A 21,766-nucleotide genomic window follows, 5' to 3' on the forward strand; every position below is an offset into this window, starting at 1 on the left:
GCGGGCATCCAAATCCAATCTCCTTCTCTCTTTTTTGGCACAGAAAACTGCTTAGCTCACCAATCTGGCAACATGAAACCAGTGCTTATATGCCCTATAAAACCTAATAGATGTAATTATTAGGTATACAGCAGATGCATATCCAGAGCCTCCAGACAGCGCAGGCAGTAAAAGGCAAACAGACTTTTTTTTAAAGTGCGTTTAATTGCAGAACACGTCCAACCTGCCAATCAAAAAGAAAAACTTTTTAGACATTCTCTTACCCTATGTGATTTGTTCTCAAAGAGATTTCCAGTTCCCGTAGAACCTGAGTGGACTCCTGGACTCGCCTCCGAAACTTCTGAAGAAATAGAAGAGGAGAAGAAGGACATTTCAGTTAACTAACGGAGTTAGATTCATAGGTCTACTACCATGTTTCCCCGAAAATAGGTCCTACCCTTATAGTAGCCTCATGTGGCGCAGACTGTAAGCTCTCATTCACGACCTGAAGGTTGCAAATTCAGGTAGCCGACTCAAGGTCAACTCAGCCTTCCATCCTTCCGAGGTCGGTAAAATGAGTACCCAGCTTGGTGGGGGGTAATAAATAAAAATTACCTGAAAGCGCCGCGGAATAAGTTGGCGCTATACAAATAACAAGATTTATTTATTGTTATTTTAGTAAGACCTATCGGGTTTTCGGGGGAGGCTTGAAATATAAGGCCTCTCGCAAAAAAAAGGACCAAGCTAAAGCGCCCCCGAAAAAAAAAAAAAATACACACCTGGTCTGCGCCGTCCCGATGGTCTCCAGCAGTGCTGCGGTAAACTTCGGCCTCCTCGTCTCACAGCTGAGCTTCTGCTGGTGACCGGCTTTGAATACCCCGCATCCAGGAAAGGGAGCGCTGTGATTGGCTCATCGAGCGCCAGCAGCCAATCACAGCAGGCGCTCAATGAGCCAATCACAGCCATTCAGTGAATGACATCACTGAATGGCTGTGCCCTTTTTGGGGCAAAAATTTATATAAGACAGGGTCTTATTTTCTGGGAAACACGATATACACCAAATGGCAAAAATAACATTATATTGTATGCAATAATAGGAGGCGGTAACTTGTTATTTGTATAGAGCCAACTTATTCCACAGCACTTTCAGGTAATTTATTTATTACCCCCCAGCAAGCTGGATATTCATTTTACTGACCTAGGAAGATGGAGTCAACCTTGAGCCGGCTACCTGTTCCATGCAGGGTTTTGAACTCCCAACCTTCAGGTCGTGAGCGAGAGCCTGGACGGCATACTGCTGCCTTAACATTCTGCGCCACACAAGATACTGGCCTTGGTAAAGATTTTTACGGTTTTGCTGCAGTTTTGACTATTTTGCCCTTGCAGTAATGGAAATCAGTGCACCAATTTGTGGGGTTTTCTAGGACTTCTATTTTGATGACCTATCATCATATTGGTGAGGGTCTGACTCTCGGCACCCACACCGATCAGCTGTTTATACCAGGCTTCATAACCTGGTTTCAACAGGTATCCAAATCCAATTGCTTTTTGGCACAGAATACTGCTAAGCTCACCAATTTGGCAACATCACACTAGTGCTTATAAGCCCTATAAAGCCTAAGAAATGTAATAATTAGATGTAATTATTTTTTGACGAGTCCATGGTGTTCAGGAGAGCGCTGCATCCCCTTCACTGTATACTAGGCTCAGTGCTGTACATTTCATAGCCTAGTGGTAGTGCCTGGTATTGCAACCTCACTTGAATGGGGTTGAGCTGCACATAGGCTGCAAAAGGCTGTAACATTAAACCTTTCCAATCCACTGTCTGATGTCTAAAGACATTCTGATTGAATGCTGTACAGCTCCAATGTCAGAAGAGGTCCGGCAGGGTATTCTAACTGTAGATTAGTGGCCGCTCTGTTATCGGAGACCTCTCCAGCATGTCACATATCGCAGTACTGGCTCTAGCCAGCAGATTGTATAATGGCAGAAAGAGAAAGCCCCTTAGGAAACCCTGAATCCAAAATTGGATTGCAAAGGGTTAACCCAAGACCCGTGGCTCGTTCAAGCAGAAGTGGTGCTAAGAGTTGGGCTGCCACCAATCTGCTATAGGGATAACCTATTCTTTGGAAAGGTTATCAATATTTTAGTCCCAGAAAATGTCGTAGAGAGGGGTCCCCCACTTGAGAAGCCTCTTTATTTCCTGTGTGGGCAGGCCATGTGTGGTCCTTTTGATTATGAGACAGTCATTCATGTGAATGGCTGTCCTGTAATACTACATTACCCCTGAAGAGGCTGCTGCAGGGAAAATGTCTTGATGGCCGCTGCTTTCTCCGGCAATATTATCTATTTGCGGGGGTGCCAAGTGCAGGATCCAGGGCGATCAGCTGTTCATCCTGGATCCTGCAGTTTGAAAGGGGTTGTGCATGTTGGAACAACATCTTTGACTCATGTCACATGAAGACGGCTGGCAAAGCCTGGGGACCTAGCCGTCACATTTCAACTACATTTACCAGTGCAGATCTAGAAGGCAGACTGGCAATGACGTGAGAGTATGCTTACAGTATGGAAATGTCGTATAACAAGACATTACACACAGTTCCAAGTGTGACAATTTTCTCCCTTACAACTTGGTAATTAATAAAAGGCCCGGCCCCATTCCTGCTCACATATAAACTTCACAAGAATTACACTAGTGTTTGCTTAAGCAATATTAATACTACAACTAATTTCTCAAAACTCTATAGCAGCTAGTGGTAATGGAAAACTACAATAACACCTTACCACTTAGACTTCAATACGGAGGAACCAGCATCAATCTGAAAGTGTTTTTGTCGTTCAGCCAATTTTCCCTTTTAAAACATATAACCATACAAATGGGGGGAAAAAAATCCTAGTTTCCAACCAAACTTGACATACTTGTGGTGTAATGTCGACCCAGATCTCCTTATACTTCACAGATGGGATTACAGAAATGTGGAGTGGAGACACCAGCTTATCTGGATCATGTTGGTTTTAAATACATCGTCTATGTATCCACTCCAAATAACGGAATAGTTTGCACAGGCATGCCGTAACCCCAAAAGTATGGCCCAAGTTATGTTAGAAGCCTTTCTGAATATTAATCATAGAATATTTAAATTGAGGGCGGATGTAAAAAATTGGTGCATTCCATCAATCAATCATTCAAAAGTAATTTACTAAGGGTTTGCAGGTATGGTGCGCAGAAATAAAGGGGTTTCTTGGTAACTAATGTGTTCTATGTACGTAACATGTCCACATAATCAGGTCCAGGGGCGTAACTATAGGGCAGGGGTCCCCAACGCCAGTCCTCAGGGACCACCAACAGGTCATGTTTTCAGGATATCTTATGGTAAGAACACCTGTGGCAATGTCTGAGGCATTGATAATAATTACATCACCTGTGCAACACTGAGGAAATCCTGAAAACATGACCTGTTGGCGGTCCCCGAGGACTGGAGTTGGGGAACACTGCTGTAGGGGGTGCAGAAGTAGTAGTCGCTACCAGTGCCTGGAGCCTTAGGGGGCCCAAAGGCCCCTCTATCATATAAGAAATACCAGTATTATGAATGGCACATGGATGGTTGGGGAGCATGTTACTTTTAAGATTCTAGCCATGTCCCTGGATTCTAGTGTGTTGCACTGATGGGCTTCTTAGACCCAACAATGAAGAGGAAAGTTGAGGGGGAAGGCCCATGCTGAATTTTTGCATGCAGGCCCACGAGGCTTTAACTATGGCTCTGACTGGTTGTATGTATCTGCACAACAGCAATTAGCAATTGTGTCAAAATCAAAGATGACATAGGTGAAGCAGGCCATAGACCATGTTTGTTGTTGGTGTAAATGCCTCTGCTAAGGCTTGCAAAAGGATCATAATGGGACTTTTGTGTTAGTATCACTAAACAGTGGCCTAAGGGTAGAGTGTGCCTATAATTACAAAAATATAATAAAAAGTATATTAAACTCTGACACTTGGATTTCCCAGACTATAAATGCCACTCCCTGCTTCCTTTTAGTTGCCAAATGCCATAAAATGCTGATATTCTAATTGCATGAAAAATAAAACTTGGGTTGCCTAAAAGCTCTTTCAGTGATAACAGTAATGATTGACTACCTTTTTTGGCCTCTGTGCCTCTAGTTATCTCCATTTAAAAAGGAATACTGACTCAGAACTCCCCCACCCTCCCACAGCCTTGATCATTAGCTGAAAATTATGGCCACATCAATGGACTCTGTGCAAGCACTTTCTATTGCTGTCTTTTCGTGGTCAAATGAACCCATTAAACATATACTATACTTTCATGACTTATGGCCAGAAAAATGACCATACCCCCGAATGAAATGCATTAATGATATACAAGCTATAAATGCTACATAAAATATTGTGTTAACCTGGCTCAAGTGTGCCATAGTTACTATTATGGTCCATGACCATTATTGCCCAGAGACCCAGACCACTCAGTCCCTATTTTACTGTTGCACCCATGTGGTGACAGAGGGCACTGACAGCAGCATGTAACAGTTTAAGATAGCAGGATTGTCAGTTTCAGTGGTTGCACAGGCCAGTATATTAAAGCTGTGCTTCCACCATGGTCTCAAAGGTACATTGGGTACTACCCTTAGGATAGGGCATGATATCGAATTAGTTGAGGGCTGACTTCAGGCACCCTCATCAATCAGCTGTTTGAAGAGTCACAATACTCAGGCGAGCATTGCTGTCTTTTCATTGGGTTGAGATGTTAAGTCCATTGGTCACATTGCCTTTGCGCAGTTCAGTTCCATTCAAGTGAATGGGACTGAGCCGCAATACCAGGCGCCACAGCTATGCAATGTATGGTATTCAATGAGGAAACCACAGCCCTCGTTGGAGTGCTGCCAGGCTCTTCAGGCAAAATTGGCAGAGATGCCTGGAGTCAGACCTTCACTGATCTGATATTGAAGACCTATCCTAAAGGCAGGTCATCAATATCTAATGGTGGCTTTACAAGAGACAACTGTCAGACATATAAGCGCAGTCATCCCAAGACTTATCGCTCTTGTGTTTTCACACAGGAGTGATAACTCGTTCAACGGAGTGAGACGGACATCTCTTCTGGCCAACCACCTCCATTCAGTGTGAACAGGCAGCCGTTCGAAGATGAATGACTGCCTGTTTACACTAAGTACAGTACCATGTCAGATCCCATGTTTACATGGGACAACTATTGCTGAAGATCACTAGTTTGAGCAATTTTTTGGCCGATAGTTGTAAAGCCATCCTTAGCCCCAGAAAGCCCCTTTAGGGCGTTCAGCGGATATGAGTCCACAGCATTATAGTCTTGCTCCTTGGGTCATACTCTGGTCCATTGAGAATCCCCCCAGACACCAAAGTGACTTCTAGTGTGTGTAAATGGCAAGTATGTTAATAGAAAAGGCATATTAAACTAATATAGTAATAATAGACACTAGACAGGATTGATCAGTTTGAGGTGATGGCAATCCGATCCACCATACGCTCCTCCCGCAGACATCAGCGCAGGATATGAGCACATCTGGCTGCCTGCATAGTAAGAATACTAATAATACACTTATTTTTCAGTAAAGTTGTCATATAAGACATTTTTTTCTTTTCCACATACAGATGTGAGGCCTCTTATTGTCCCAATGATTTGGCCAGAAGTGGAATTCACCTATAAATAATGACTGTTTTTTTACTCCATTCTTGGCCAGCTGTGTGACATTTCTAAATGTTCTACATTTTTGGTTTCTTTCAAGAACTTTCCTTTCTCAATTTACTGCTAAATATGATGTATGAGCAGTCACAGAGAATCTGAAGGATTTCACGTCACCGGCCTGAAATATTCTCTTACCTTTCTTGTTACTGCTGGATCTAGATATCCTTTCAGCTTCTGAATATATGTATGTGGAGGGTTCTTTACTTGAAATCTCTCCTAGAAGACAAAAAGAGTTCAAAATACTGTAAATTTCTTGACCAAACAAGGATAAAGGTCATCACTGACCCTACATGAAAACTAACGAATGTTGCATCTTTGTCGGAAGTCATACTAAAGAGCTTTTGCCAGCTGACTGAGATATTAGGGTATCTATAACATCCCAAATATGAAAGTCGAAAGAACGCTTGCAGAGACCCAGTGACATTGGGTGCTAGAAGACTGGGTGCAAATAATTAAAAAATTCTGCTGTCCTTTCCTTCTGAAATAGACCTCCTATTCATTTGATAACCTAGTTGCCACCTCTGAACCCTCTGCAGCTCATCTTTCTAAAGACCCCCTTATGCATTAGTGTTTAGTCTCTAAACCCACCAATAACAGCAGGGCCCAATGACTCACTAATGTATATGAGGGCTGCTCAACTTTCCTCCTACAAATGATGTCAGAGGGAAGAAGAAACGGGGATTCTTAATTTTAATGCCTGTTCCTTTTGTTCCAAAAGAGGCAAGTGGGCACCAGAACTGTCTGGCTGGGGTTTATCTCCCTAAACAGACAAATACTCAGCCGAACTGAACGTTTATGTGTATCTAAGGCGTTAAATAGCCAAACCATGCATATACATCTATGTATTTCATTGCTGGACTTCATATGTACTCTTACCAGAACCTTCAGAGAGGTCACTGTTTTTTTTAAATCTAATTTTGCTGCTGTGGGTTAATAGGACATGAGCTGCCCATTGGCTGATAGGCTATGTTTAAAAGGCAGGTCTGTTCCCAGGCTCTGGTGTGGCTCAGCAGTTTTTCAGAAAGCAGAGAGCCTTGTGAGGAATGAGCTGTCCCAGTGCTACTGGAGAGCTGTGTTTTCCTGTACCAAAGAGAGAGGGTACAACTCAGATTCCTGGAGTGGCGCTACCTAGCTGTTGAAATGTGAGTGTAAGAGGGAGGTCTAATGGTCATCCAAGGAAACGCCAGCTGAAATTACTGACCGCAAATCATCGGGAGAGAGGGACCACCAGGGAGAGTGTGTAATCGTATTATCACCCAGGATCATTACGAATAGAATTGATTAATGTGACTTCACTGTACAGCCTTCCCAAACGTTCCGTGCTAATAATGAGTTCAGAGGATCATCGGATAGTGACGGCATATTTCAGTTAGCAGATTTAGTCATTTGGTTAACAGAAGTTCCTGCAAAACTAAGTTACTTCAGAGGAGAAACTTATTTTCAATCAGCATCTGTGGAGCCATTTACCCCTGACCAGGGTAACCATTTATTGACTGAGGTAATTGTATACGGTGCATAAAATAATAAGAATGCCCTATTCATAGGACATGGACCAAGTATAGTGTTAATCGAACATTAGTAAACTCTTTGTATTGTTTTCAAAGATACAGTGCAATATTATATTTGACACTTAGTCTTTTACCCCAAAAAATGTCATTGCCTTTTCAGCAGCTGATTGGCATTGAGTGCAATATTAAAGTCTTTTGCTTGACATGTTTTCTCCACTGGTATTTCATTAAACTTATATGTCGCCAGACTATTACAAGAGCCTAAGTGCATAACTTTACATTACAATTTTAACTATCACAAAACTATATTCTAAAAGACATGATCCTAATCATAGGAGAGTCACTATGGAGGAGAGCCAATAGGCAGCAGTGCTGGTCGAATCTATGCTAGCGAGTCTCCTCATTGGTCCATCGCTTAGTAGTCCCGCCTCCAGGCTGTGTTATTCACTTACCATGCTGCTGGCCAGTAGGCATCAGGATGTACTCAATGGAAAGGCGGAAAGGCGCCCAGTGCCAATGTTAGATCCGCCTCTTCCTGCCCCATCTCTAATTATCTCTTGGGCTGCAACTAGGCCAGCACTCAGAGCCCGGCCGCAGTACTGTGAGTCTGTGTGAGTTAATAAGCGGGCGGCCCAGTGCAGAGAGTAGTCAGTAGACTAGCCAGGTCAGCCACCCAAGTTGTAGTAATTTAGTAAGTTATCACTTTGATGCTGCAAGCCTCGATTGATTATTTGAATCCTAATGCTACATTCACATGGCAAAATTTCACGCGTGAATTCTGCCTCTAAAAACTATGGACAAAAATTCATGGCTTTCTGCCGCAGGAATCTGCACAAGGATTTAGGCCTGTTAATGAACAACATTTGCATTTGGAATTCTGACGCGTTTCGTTATTCTTTGTGTATATAATGTGTGGTCCAAAACAACTTTTCTTCCAATGTGGCCCAGATACACCAAAAGGTTGGACACCCCTGCTCTAAAATGCTAGTTGCTTTTGCAGCTGCTGCTTGGCATTGAGTGTTATACCACAGGCTTTTGCTTGATAGCTTTTCTCCCCCAGTACCCCATTAAATTTACAGACTGCAAGACAATTATAGAGTCTGAGGTGCATAACTTTACATTAAATTTCAACTGTTATTTAAGTAGCCACCCCAGATCTTATTGCTGGACTACTCAAAACCTAAAATCGACTCCTGGAGCTATCTATCTGGCTCTTATAGTCTACATTACTAAATGCATTATTCATGAATCATAACTTATTAAATTACTGTTCTCTGGGCATTACTCATCGTTGAGCACCAAAGACAATTCTAAAGAGTCTGCCAACAATGCCCCTTGCCAAAACCTGTTGCAATAGGCAGCAAGCCTGAGCTTAGAAAAATAACTTTCCACAACCGGTATCCTCTGTGAATGAGCTGTGCAATTGTCAGAGACGGATTTCCTCAATGAACTGAAGATATCATAGAGCTGTTATTCTTAGCTGCTTGCCCAAAAGACAAAGAGGGTATGAATAAAGTGTGGAGAGAAAGAAGCAGATTTTCAACGCTACAAGTACAACGCGCCATGAAGTTGTCTCATGTACAATCTCCTTTTCTTAAGACTCTTTCAAATGGGCCGATCATTATTCCGATTCGTGCTGGATCGCGGGAAACTCACAGAGATCCTTCAGTGTAGATGCTGCCACATAAAAGTGAAACGACAATCGGCCTTTGTAAACAGGCCGCCGCTAATCCATCAACGAAGACCTGTTCACTGTGAATGGAGGTGGGCATCTGAGCGATCACCAGCGTTCTCTGCCTAAATGCTGCAACAAGTGTTCAATTTTCCAGCAGCGCTACCGCAGGAGAAGTGATGTATTACCACTTTCCCATAAATATTAAGGGGCTGTTCATTTGATCCTGGACATGCTTGGTCCTCCATAGAGAAAGCCTATCTTTGTAGCCAATCTCTGTTCTGGACAATCGATCAGGGTCTTGAATGGGTGACTGTCCTTTATTGAAACATTTCCTAATACACTTGTACAGGATAACCAAACAAAAGGAATAGTCAGGAGTGAATACAGAGGTGTACGTTGACATTCTAGATGATAATGTGCTGCTGACAATGTGGCAATACTCTGGGAATGGCCAGCAATACTTCCAATAAGACAATGCGCCTCGTCACACATCCAACAGTGTTTTACGTTGGTTTGATTTTCCGCGATTGGACCGGCTGCACAGAGTCCCAACCTGAACCTACTGAACATATTTGGGATGAACTGGTACAGCATCCTTCTTCTTTAAGAGAACTGGTCAGATGTTGGCAGGATGAATGGAGGGAAATATCACCTGAAGTATATCAGACGTTAGTAGGAAGTATGCAATAGCGAGTATCCAAAGTCATTAGATTCGAAGCAAACCCACTAAGTATTAACATATGGAGATGGATACTACTTTGGATTTTTGCTCAGGTGTCCAATTACTTTTGGTAGGATAGTGTACAATCCAACACTTTACTGTAACAAGTTCTTAAAAGTTCTACTGAAGAAAACGGATTCAACTTGCTTACGAGTTTCGGACAGAATCCTTAGTCATAACTACTTGAAAAGGTCTATATGATATTCAAAGAAAGAGTCTGCTTTTTTCAAGAAACAGCACCACTCTTCTCTATGGGTTGTGCCTGGTATTGCAGCTCAACCCCATTTCTTTGTATGGGGGTGAGCTGCAATACCAGATGCATCCTAGAGACCAGAGTGGTGCTGCCTTTGGAAGAAAGCAGGCTCTTTCTATCGAATATTCAACAAGTTGTGTGCAGTCTGCGGCTTTCCACTTTTTGTTGGACTACAACTCCCAGCATCCTAGTAGTTGTAGTTTAAAAAAAAAACCCTAGAGACCACTGACTGCTCTGCTAAGCTTACAGGTAAAGGGCTGCATCAGACATCTTATTACACAATATCAGTCTGGGTTTCATTCTTTTGGCAATCTATGTGATCCTCTAACTGATGCGTCTGCACTAAAGGCCAACTTGTCACTTTGCAGTTAGAAGATTTCCACAGTAGTCTGCATCACAATTATGGCAGGAACACCGGTTAATCTCGGAAAAATGGATAATCATATATTTTGCCAAAGGTTATTTCATATCACATGACGGAATAACTTCACCGCTGCCTTCCTGGGAATCTAATTTGAGGTCTGACTCACACGCTGTTATACTGTATACAGTAATAAAGCCATTTGCTCTCATGGTGCTCAATTGTCTCAACCATGCAATGCATGCTCATATAAATGCCCGGCATCCTGATTTGTCTTGTACGTATCTATAATATCTCTCCCATAGAAGTCTATGAGGCCCATACTTTACCCTTGCCAACAATTTCCTATAAAGGAAATCAATTTTATTAATCAATAAAATTGGCTTACTCACCTTCTAGTTGTCTCCTTATACACTTTGTAGCTGCTCTCCTTAAGGAGATACAATATCCTTCCCAGTCGTTGTTATAAGGAGTCCAGAGTCTAAAGAGTAAGACATTGGCTTGCAGGAATGCTGCCTTCCAATAGGTGGCGCTGCAAAGGTATTGTTCCATCTTCCCTATTTGCATATTTCCCAGAGCAACATGGGAAGTCTCCTCACTCACCTCCTAGGTACTTTCCTTAAGGAGAGACGATTCCCTTCCTGATCTAAAATTGGTTATCACATGTCATATTGCAGAGATAGTCTCACTTGAGGGAGAATTTACAGGAACGATTTTCTCACATAATTTCTGTGTGTCGCGAGATGCATAGAAATCTCACGGGGAAAAAAAACCATTGCTTTGAATGGGTGCATTTACATGTGCAATTTTCCTCTTGCAGTGAGAAGAAGCAATGGGAGGGGAAAATTGCAGTATGCCCTATTTTTGGGCGATTCTGTTGAAGAATCACCCAGTCTTTCCTATAGGAGCAGGAAAAAAAAAAAATCGCAACGCGCTCGCATGTACATATGAGTTGCAGGCAAGTGTGATATGATGCATTTTTGCTGTGATAGAGAATACTGGACACTTTTCACACATCTTTCACTTGCATCAAAATCGCAAGTACAGCAATGCGAGTGTGATGCAATTTTTTTGTGCGAAACACTTCGCACTTGCATAAAAACCGCAAGTTTACAAGTGCAATCTTGGTCTGAGTTTCTAGAATCGATATTGCACTCGCCGGTGTAAATGCCCGCTAAAGGCATTGTTTTCAGCAGAGATTATAGCGCCTCACAGAGGCACCATACAATGGCACATGGAGAAGCTGAGGCTCTGTAATATGGTACCAGAGTGGCATTAGAGTGTGCATGACCCCCAGTGAACTGCACTGTATGGACACTTTATTAGAGACCCCATCTAGTAGCTTGTTGGACCGCCACTGAACCTCAGAACCGCAGCAATTCATCCTGGCATAGAATGCACAAAATGTTAAAATCATTCTGCAGGAATATTGGCCCCTGCGGACAGGACGCTTCTTCTTGTTGCCACAGATTTGAGGAAGGTACTGACATATACTGATCAGTTGACAGGAAGGCATCATCGATCCATGCTACTTGCACCATATTCTTACCTCCCATCAGCACAGAAATCTGAATTCATCAGACTTGGAGATATTTTTCGGCTGCTCAGTGATACAATTTTTGTGCTCTTCTGCCCCCTGCACTTTCGCCTCCGTTTGTCTTAGACATAATGATGCTGGAACTGGTCGTCTGCTGTTGTGGCCCATCCGTGCTAAAGAATGGTGAGCATCAGTGTTGTATCCAGCTACAATTTGCTTGACTGTGCACCGTCAGTTCGAGAGAACGATTCTTCACATCCTCCCCTGACCCCTTTCATTTATGAGTTGTTTTGGTCCACAGGATCCCCTTTTACCTGGATGTTTTTCTACAATCATACCATTCTCGATATACTCTGCGCACAAGGTTGGTGGTGAAATAATGGCCTTGGCGAGTCTAGCACCGACGACCATGCCTGATTGGAAGTCGCCTAAATCAGTCAATTTTTCTATTGTAACGCGGATTCACACTGAAACTAATCCATGTCCAAAAGCAAATTCAGAAAGGACAAAATCTGTGAAAAGGGCATGGTTTGCAAAAATGGGGGTGTGCATATGCAAAAATTATTCAGTGCCCGGCTTCAAGCCCTACAGTTTACAGCCTTCCTGTAGAGGATTAGAAAATGTTGGCACACGTTGGGAGTTGCGGAATTTTGCACCAGATTTGGTGAGACAGTCCCGGATTAACAAGGCTTTCCCACTGTCCTTGGAGGCAGGAAATATGTCCCACAGAGAATGAAGTATGGTAAAAACCAGCCCCTATTCCAGTATAAGATCACTGCAGCAAATCACTGGCATCAGCAGTACCAATACTGAGGCCGGAGATGCTGCAGTCATCACATGACCAAGGGACCAGGGCATTATTATTGAGTGGGGGCATGTAGGTGCATTGTTACTGGGGGAAAGGGGCATGCTGGGGCACTATAATAGTGAGTCACTTACGGGCACTATAAATGTAAAAAGGTCACTAAAGAACACTGTTTCTTTATGGAAACACAAAGGGGCGTGGCTTATTGCAAAAGAGGCCTGGCCAAATGTTAAAAAATTTGCGCACACCGCAAAGATTTTCAATCTTTTTCCTGTTCAAAAGTAGGGAGTATGTTGTACCGTTTTGTTTAGGGCATTAGAATTATTACAGTCATGTCTAACAGTTGGGTCATGTTGGGATGTTGGGAGTTATATAGTGTGTAATACAGCTGTAACCATCATATTCTATGAGAAGGTCATTTAATTGGGAGATCAGCACCATGTCTGGCCATAATGTTCAATACCCTGAAGATATCACCATTCCCCCAAATTCCTACCAGATGAACTGTTAGAGTAATACAGGTAGGAGTGTACGTAGGATCAGGTGGAGTATAGATGTCCTCTTACTAATCCACACAAGTATTCAGAAAACTACCACCAATGATTCACTTTACATCATCTTGAAGAAAATCATCCAATTCCTCTACCGTAAATACAATAATTCGGAGACAAGTACTCAGATATTTTGTTTATTGGATCATCGTCTACTAATAAATCATTTGCCATAGTTCAGTCCAACTAAGACCACCTCTGAGATGGGAACAAGACGAGGAAACAAAAATACTATTCTGTCCATTTGCCTCGATCTTGGCCATAACCAGATGCCTATAATCTACACTGTAGATTTATGCGACTGTCCTTAAATCTGATTAATGAGTTTTGCAAGACCGGAAACAAAAATATATTCAATTTACCACTGCCAAATTGGATTTGTAAATGTGCCAGTAAGGCTTGTTAAAGGCATATCACTGAAATAAACAGGATATTATAGTCTATATCATATTATATCCAAACAAGCAGCCTGTCTAGTGATTTGGGATACATAACCAACCTTTATGACATTTTTTGTGAGCTACAAATGTAGACCTGTGTGATAAACTGATAATTCACTTCTCCTGTAGCATATAGAAAGGTTTCCATCAAGTCCCTCCTCTCCCTTCTTCCCTCCTGTAATACATATAAAGGTTTCCATCATATCCTCCTCTCCAGTCTTCCTCCTGTAACATATACAAAGGTTTCCATCATGTCCTCTCTCTCTTCGCTCCTCTGTAACATATATAAAGGTTTCCATCATGTACCTCCTCTCTTTACTTCCTCCTGTAACATACATAATGGCTTCCAACATGCCCTCCTCTCCCTTTTCCCTCCTGTAACATATATAAAAAAGTTTTCATCATGTCTCTCCTCTCCTCCTGTAACATATATTAAGGGTTTCAATCATGTCCCCCCTCTCCCTGCTCTCCTCCTGTAACATATATAAAGGTTTCCGTCATGTTCCACCCTGTCCCTTTTTCCTTCTTTAACATATATAAAGGTTTCCATCATGTCTCCCTCTCTTCTCATCTTATTTAACATAAATAAAGGTTTACATCATGTCCCCCTCCCTTCTCTCCTCCTGTAACATATATAAATGTTTCCATCATGTCCTCTTTTTTCTCTCCTCCTGTAATATATAAAGGTTTCCATCATGTCTCCCCTCTCCCTTCTCTCCTCCTGTAACATATATAAAGGTTTCCATCATGTTCTCCTCTCTCCTCTCCTCCTGTAACATATATAAAGATTTCCATCATGTCTCTCCTCTCCCTTCTCTCCTCCTGTAGAACATATAAAGGTTTCCATCATGTCCTCCTCTCCTTTCTTCCTCCTATAAACATATAATAAGGGTTTCCATCATGTCTCCCCTCTCCCTTCTCTCCTCCTGTAACATATATAAAACTTTCCATCATGTTCTTCTCTCTTTTCTCTGCTCCTGTAATATATAAAGGTTTCCATCGTGTCCCTCCTCTCTCCTTTTCCTCCTGTAACATATATAAAGGTTTCCATCATGTTCCCCTCTCCCTTCTCCCCTCCTGTAACATATATAAAGGTTTCCATCATGTCCTCCTCTCCTTTCTTCCTCCTATAAACATATAATAAGGGTTTCCATCATGTCTCCCCTCTCCCTTCTCTCCTCCTGTAACATATATAAAGGTTTCCATCATGTCCCCCTCTCCCTTCTTTCACCTGTAAACATATATAAAGGTTTCCATCATGCCCCCCCCCCTCCCTCCTTTCTCCTGTAACATGTATAGAAGTTTCCATCATGTCCTACCTTACTCTTCTCTTAGCCTATAACATATATAAAAGTCTTGATCATGTCCATCCTCTTCTTTCTCTCCTGCTGTAACATATATGAAGGTTTCCATCATATCACCCGCCCCCTCCTTTTACTTCCTACCTCCTATAACATATATTGGATTCCATCATGTCCCCCTTCTTGCTTCTCTCCTCCAGGCTATACAAGTTAAGTGCTTTAAGTCTTTCCTGATAAATTTTGTTCATCAGACCTTCCACCATTTTTGTGGCATCTTTGGACTTGTTCTATTATAGTAATGTCTTTCTGTAGATGAGGTCTCCAGAACTGAGCAGAGGATTCCAGATGTGGTCTTACCAGAGCTCTATAAAGTGGGATCACAATCTCCCTCTTTCTACTGGTAATACCTCTAGCTAAGTAGCTAGATAGCTAAATAGCCGAGCATCGTACTTGCTGTCTTTACTGTCTGACCGCACAGTGGACTCATATTGAGGCTGTCAGACACCAGAACCCCTAAATTCTTCTTTTCTGAAGACCCAACCCCAACATTCTTTTTTTTCTGAAGACCCGATATGATACTCAGTCTGAGGATTTCTTCTCCCCAAGTGCATTATTTTACATTTGGAAACATTAAACTGCCATTTCCATTATTTTGTTCATTTATCCAGTAAGGCAAAATCTTTCTCCATGTTCAAGACACCCCCAGGAGTATCAACCCTACTGCACACTTTTGTGTCACCTGCAAACAGACAGACCTTACCTGCTACGCCTTCTCCTATATCACTTACCAAGACATTAGGCCAGGCTCATATGAGCCGGCTTGCCACACACAAGAGTCTTGCAAGCCGGTACGCAGCAAATACGCAATGACAAGCGTACTTGCTGCGTGCCGCCAATCTCCATGCACTTTCTTGGCGTGTATGCATGTATAATAGAGCACATTGGTATGAGTGGCCCAATACCCATCAATTGGCTACGAGCCATGACAATACGCCCGCGTGATCATGCCTATAAAAGAGTAGGAAAATAAAAATTCTATTACAGAATAACATCTCTATAAATGCTGCAAACATTCACTGAGCCAGACCAAACTAATAGATTAAAAAAAAATAAAAAAAAGCAGACTGTTGCTATAGCAACCTATCAGATGTTTACATTCATGTTCTAAACTAAAACAATGACTGGCTGGGATCTGATTGGCTCCTTGGGGCCACAACGTTCATTATTCTTTCCTCCACACACTTCATAGTTTCACTTTGTCGTTGCCAAGATTGGAAAAGATTCGGGACTTAGGCCATTTAGGGACACGGAGAAGAAAAGAGATTGTTACAGATTAATGTCATGGAAAGGGAAAGAGCGCTTCATTTCATTCGGCTACACTGTATCCCATAGCGGAGAGTGCTAATGAGGCAGGGGTCATGTAGGGAAGGGAAGAAAGGACGGGCACAATAAAAGACCCACACAACTTCATCTCCAGCGTGGCATAATCCACCGCCAACTCATATCTCATCGTCGTGGCTAATATATGGGTTTTTTTGCAATGAACTACTAAGGAATCGCCCCTCAGCTCCGTGAATCCACTTTTTAATGACACAATGTGAAAATTAAAGATGTTTAAGATGTTCTATTACAGCAAATGATGGCGTCCAACGTCAGGAGGTTAAAGGGATCGGTCGCGTTATACAAATATTTTATAGCCCTTTCAATTAGATCTGTTTCTGGGACAGCTGGTGACAACAAACATGGCCGCCAAATAGCTTTCCCAGACTCCTGAACGGCAAATTAGTTTAATATACTTTTTGATCAATCGGCTGACTACACACTGCTGATTACGGAAGCCTGTATTCTGCAAGGGAATGTAAAAAATCCTGGAATCTGGCAAAAAATCAAAATGACGATAATTTTATGACAACATGATATTAAAGGGAACCTGTCTGAACCTGTCAGTGTTTGTATGTCAAGCCGCCTACAGCTACATGTTACTGAGGTAGAGACGCTTCCAAATCTCATCCGCTTACAGTTCCTACAGACGTCGTACCAAGAGAAAATTCTCCTAAATCTCAACCAACTGATCCGGTGGGCAAGCCGGACCACCTCTGCTGCCCAAAGTTCCTTCCATAACCCCAACTCCCTCTGACTGTGATGTGAATGATGCCATCTACGTCACCGACTGCATGATGGAAATATCGTAAATGCGCTGGGAGATCGCAGACCGGTACATGAGAAGATGTGTAGGCCCTTTTGCTGAGCTCTGTTATTGGCTGCAGCCACTGTGACGTCCCATAAACTTGGCGGGACTGCAGCTGTAAACACACGGGAGTGGGCGGGACACAGCAGGAGGTGGGAGAGGTGAGTATATCACTATTTATTATTTTACTGCATGGGGATGGGGTTGTCCTGAGATCTTACAAATCGAACAACCTCTTTAAAGGAAGTAAGCCCAAAATAAAAGGTTAATACAAAATCTGTTGTAATTTTCTGACCAGGGGAAGTTGCTAATTAGTTATCTCGCTAACTCTACTGCTTCTGGTATTGTAAATTTCCACATTCAGTTTTGAATTTTTTTTTTTTACTTATTAGTTTACTTGCTCACTTTATTAACATCAGACAATGTTTTTATAACCCCGCGGAGGTGAGCAGATGACATACAATATTTCCAGTGTTGATGATCTCAAAGACAGCTGATAATCATCAATGGCGGTCCGACCCTTAGGACCATCAGCAGAATACTAGGGCAGTAGTACTGCCTCTTCTATCTTGATCCAAGCACAGTGGTACGTTAACACATGTGGCTGTGCACTGTACTTCAGCTCAACCCATTTAACAGTACTTGGCCTCTTCGTTCTGCTGGGTCACTAGGGTCCCAGGACTTGGACCCCTACAAGCCACACATTGAATGTCTATGCTACAGATTAGTGATAAGTGAACTTTTCAAAAGCTTTGTTTGGATGGCTCACCAGACTTTTGCTTCAGACTGAATTAGTTCTATCTGAACCAGAAGTTCACCAAAATCCTTCAAACTGATGAATAACACTGTCTAAGACCCATAAAAGCCTTGTATAATATACGGAGAGTGTAATATAGGGCGTTTATGGGATTTAGACAATGTTCGCTCCGTTCGGGTTCATGCTGAGCCACATTTTTAGCAAAGTTCTGCCCAAAACAGGGTTCTACAGGTTCAGTTCACTCAACATTACTACGGATCAGTTCTCTTGGATAATCTCATAAAAGGTTATAAAACTAAGTTAGGTAGAGGTCTAAGGCTATGTTTCCATTGTGTTCGGGCCTTCCAATGATGGAAGAGGAGAACTGAATGTCAGATAGGGATGGATTTATCCTATGATGGAAACAAATGGTGCCTCATGGACCCCATTGATCATACTGATATCACATAGGCTTCTGGCATGTTGCCAGGCATGCTGTGCTAATATATCCAGGATTTTGAGCCAGATCTGTGATGGGAGCTCTGAGTGGAGCCTCTGACGCAGATGTGAACACGTATTTATTTGCAGAGAATTTGACAAGGAATCCATGCAGTTTATGCATCAAATCCACATTGCTTTTAAAGAAATCCGCCTTGTAGTCTACGCGGCGCAGATATTTTCTGCATGTGGATTTGAAATCCGCATGTGGGAAACAAAGAAGTGACATGTCACTTCTTCGTACAGATTCTGTTCCGAAACCTCATCAGGAAATCCAAATGTGGGTTTGCCCATTAAAAGGGGTTAAATCCGCATGCGGATCTGCATCAGAGGTGCAAATCCACGGAAGAAATATACTGCAGCCGATTTAGAGGCAGAATCCACACTGAAAAATTCAACCCACATCCCTCTGTGTGAATGGAGAAGAGGATAGGATGGAGGGCTAACTATGGTGGCAGGATTCCAAGCAGCAAGCTATGAGGTAAAAAAAAAAAAAAATCCACCAAGCGACATCTTGGGTCTTGTTCGAACAACTTTATCTTAACAAACACAGGCAAGTCTGAATTTCAGGCGGCTGGAGGAATAAAAGCGTGCAGATGAAGAACGTGGCCATTTAAACTGAATCAGTCCTCCTTGCCTCCTAGCCGTTGGGAGCACGTAAAGCATGCGCTCTCTTTCTGCATCGTCTTCTCTGCCTTTCAGTCTGTAGGGAGTTGGCGAAGACCTCTGGATTGTGTCCACACTGTAATCTCCCCAAATCTTTCACTGCTCCTCATAGGAGGGATGCATGCCACTGATACTGATTAGTGCGGACACACCAATACCTGTGTAGAGGGCTACCTCTCTACAAGAACATGCCCAAGTGGTGAAGTCCAAGTGGTCGGACCACCACCTAACTTATATTTATGACCTGTCTGATTGATCATTTTTATTTCTAAGGCCATCTTCAGGGCCCTTCCTTGTTCTCCCATCCAGCGCTTCTTGCATTACATCTCAGAATATACTGCTGGGCTATAAAAGTAGCGTGAAATCCTCAAACGTCTGCTAATCCACCAGTCATTTGCATTCTATGATGAGCTTCCTAGCTCTATGGGAAAAGACTCCAGCAGGCTGATCTGCTCCAGAAATGTCAACTAACAGCAAGTGATGACTTTGCAATTTAGTATTTGTAAATCCCTCGCTGTATTAATTGTCTAATTTATGGCTAAAAAATATGGATTTTATTCTGAGAGAGCAAGAAACGAGTACAGAAGGAAAACTAAGGAGAAAAAAAAAGCTCTTCGGTCTCCCCCGGCCTATCACTAAAATATATCATGACGCAATCTGTGCTATCCGGATCCTTTGAAGTGGTGGCTTACAATTCCCCAGTCTCAGTGATGGAAGGATGATGATTACAGCAACCGCTGCTATTCCGGGGTAGTATTCCGCAACCGATGGACTCTAGAGGGAAGGGGGGCGCATCATTCTGCTTTAGGTAAAAAAATTGCTATAAGAAAAACTGGTACATTACATAATCTTACATCTGAAGCATAATCTATAGGAGCTCTAATATGACTGGACTAATTGCAGGCAGACGATTAGTTTTTAATACATCTGTCAATCAACTGAGATAAAAGGTGCAGATCCAAGTACAGGTGAAAAGCGGAAATTCACAATATTATAGTTTTACATCGGTCTGTAGAGGAAGAAATAACCGCAGGGAGCTCCAGTGCAGCTATTCTGCCCCCACCATACCCAAAAACCCAAATCTAGGTCATTTTATAAAGCGCCACTCTTCTCTTGTAAGAGAAGTGCAAAGAGCTAAAAAGGTGGTGGAGTCGCCCAGGAGTCAAACACGAAATGCCATAGCAATAGGTGGAAAGAAGGTCCATGGGTGTGCTGCCATTGCAGGAGTATGCAACATCAGCAGAATAGGGGCTCAATCGTGATAGGTAAATAATCAAAAACTCTGGTCGTGGCACAATCTCCTAAATTAAAGACTTTGAAAGCAATATCTGTAAATCCGACTCCTCTTTTATTAAATAACTGACCCAGTAAAAAGAAGACACCAGTGTGAGCCCTGTCCCTGCTGAGAAGCGCAGGTTAAACTAGACATAATACCTCGTACGGTATATCCTACTGGCACAACTGAGGAAGTGGTTCCTGAACCCTTCCTCGGGATCAAAGGGGAAGGGGGGAAGGAGGTAATAGGCGGAACTAGATGACCATATGTCTTTTTCAGCCTTGAGGGCGGTTTCAGACGGCCATATACGTGACTATGCTTGCTGCCATGGAGCGTAGTTGTACATGAACACTTTTTTTATTCTCTCTGGCCGTTCGAACTTCGCGCCATAGGGCAGGAGTTTGCAAAGACCCATGGGAAGATAGGTCCTGCCGCCCTACCTTTCTTGTATGTAGTATTAACTACATGTGGGAAAGATAGGGCAAGTCCAATCTTTTCTCGGGTGTAGTATTCATGCCCGAGAAATGAGCTTGTGAAAACGAAACCATTCAAATCAATGGTTTTGTTTCGTCCCGTAATGTGGCTGTGATTTTAACGGCTGCATAACGGGACTGAGACACGATCTTCTGTTTAGGCCCTAAATACTATGTCTTTTTCCTGATGATAGAAACCCATCCTCTCCTCCCGCTTGCCGTCTCCCCCTGTATATTGACCTCTGTGCGTGCAGCACTGAAATACTATGAATCCACCATGTGGCCCTCCGGCTGCATCTTCCCAGCATACACACATCCTACACATGCAACGTAAGACAATTTAAAGTGATTTTTCTGCTGGTAGGCTCCCTTTAAAGGGAAATTTTCATTTTAGCAGAGTCCCCCTTTAACTTACGCATTGGATAATACTTCATATTAGAAAAAAACCTTATCCGACAATAATTCAATAGTGATACAGAAGACACTGGAGTAAAGAAGGAAAGCGGTGAGCTGTCACTAGAGGGGATTTGGTGGGTTTTGATGAGTGATTGGAAGGTATTTGTCAATCAGACAGAAAGAAATGATGAAACGTGTAAAGACTCCAGCACATTCCTGTCAGCGACACTGGAACGCATAGTAAATAGCCCCAAGGTTTACATATCTATACATAGAACTGTTCCTGATGTCCTAAACGGCCTCATCCTCTGAACTGAAGTTTTCTTCTGCATTATACAAGATTTCCTAAAAACTAAAGGAAAATATAAAAATATTCATAAACATGTAAATTATGCCTTTAATGGGGTAATAATGTTGCGTAATAATCTCAGATACTAAGAGGGTCACATGACTGGTTTGCAGTGATACATGCCTATGATTGGCCATAGCTATGTGCGTCCTGTGCAGTCATACAAGGCGCCAGCCACCAGCATGTAGGCAGGGTACCAGGAGAATGCAGGCTGCGGATGATTGCCCTTCATAGATCTACCCAGTAAGATGATCTTCCTCCATGCGGCAGCTTCTTGTGGAACTACGTGAATCATCCTCCTCCTGGCTCTGCTCTTTA

The 21,766-nt window shown here is 42.6% G+C and overlaps 1 protein-coding gene across 4 annotated transcripts in view; it reads right to left on the reverse strand.

Annotated features, from left to right (window-relative positions):
- The window catches only part of FMNL2 (formin like 2), a 241,765-nt gene that overhangs the window by 95,239 nt on the left and 124,760 nt on the right, over positions 1-21,766 (reverse strand). For all 4 annotated transcript variants that reach the window (XM_066576019.1, XM_066576023.1, XM_066576020.1 and 1 more), the window contains exons 3-4: positions 5,850-5,930; positions 264-340 (exon numbers count right to left, since the gene is read on the reverse strand). In XM_066576019.1, coding sequence (XP_066432116.1) covers positions 264-340; positions 5,850-5,930 — 158 coding nt within the window. The remainder of the gene's footprint in view (positions 1-263; positions 341-5,849; positions 5,931-21,766) is intronic.

The sequence above is a fragment of the Eleutherodactylus coqui genome, chromosome 8, assembly GCF_035609145.1.
Source record: "Eleutherodactylus coqui strain aEleCoq1 chromosome 8, aEleCoq1.hap1, whole genome shotgun sequence".
NCBI lineage: Eukaryota > Metazoa > Chordata > Amphibia > Anura > Eleutherodactylidae > Eleutherodactylus > Eleutherodactylus coqui.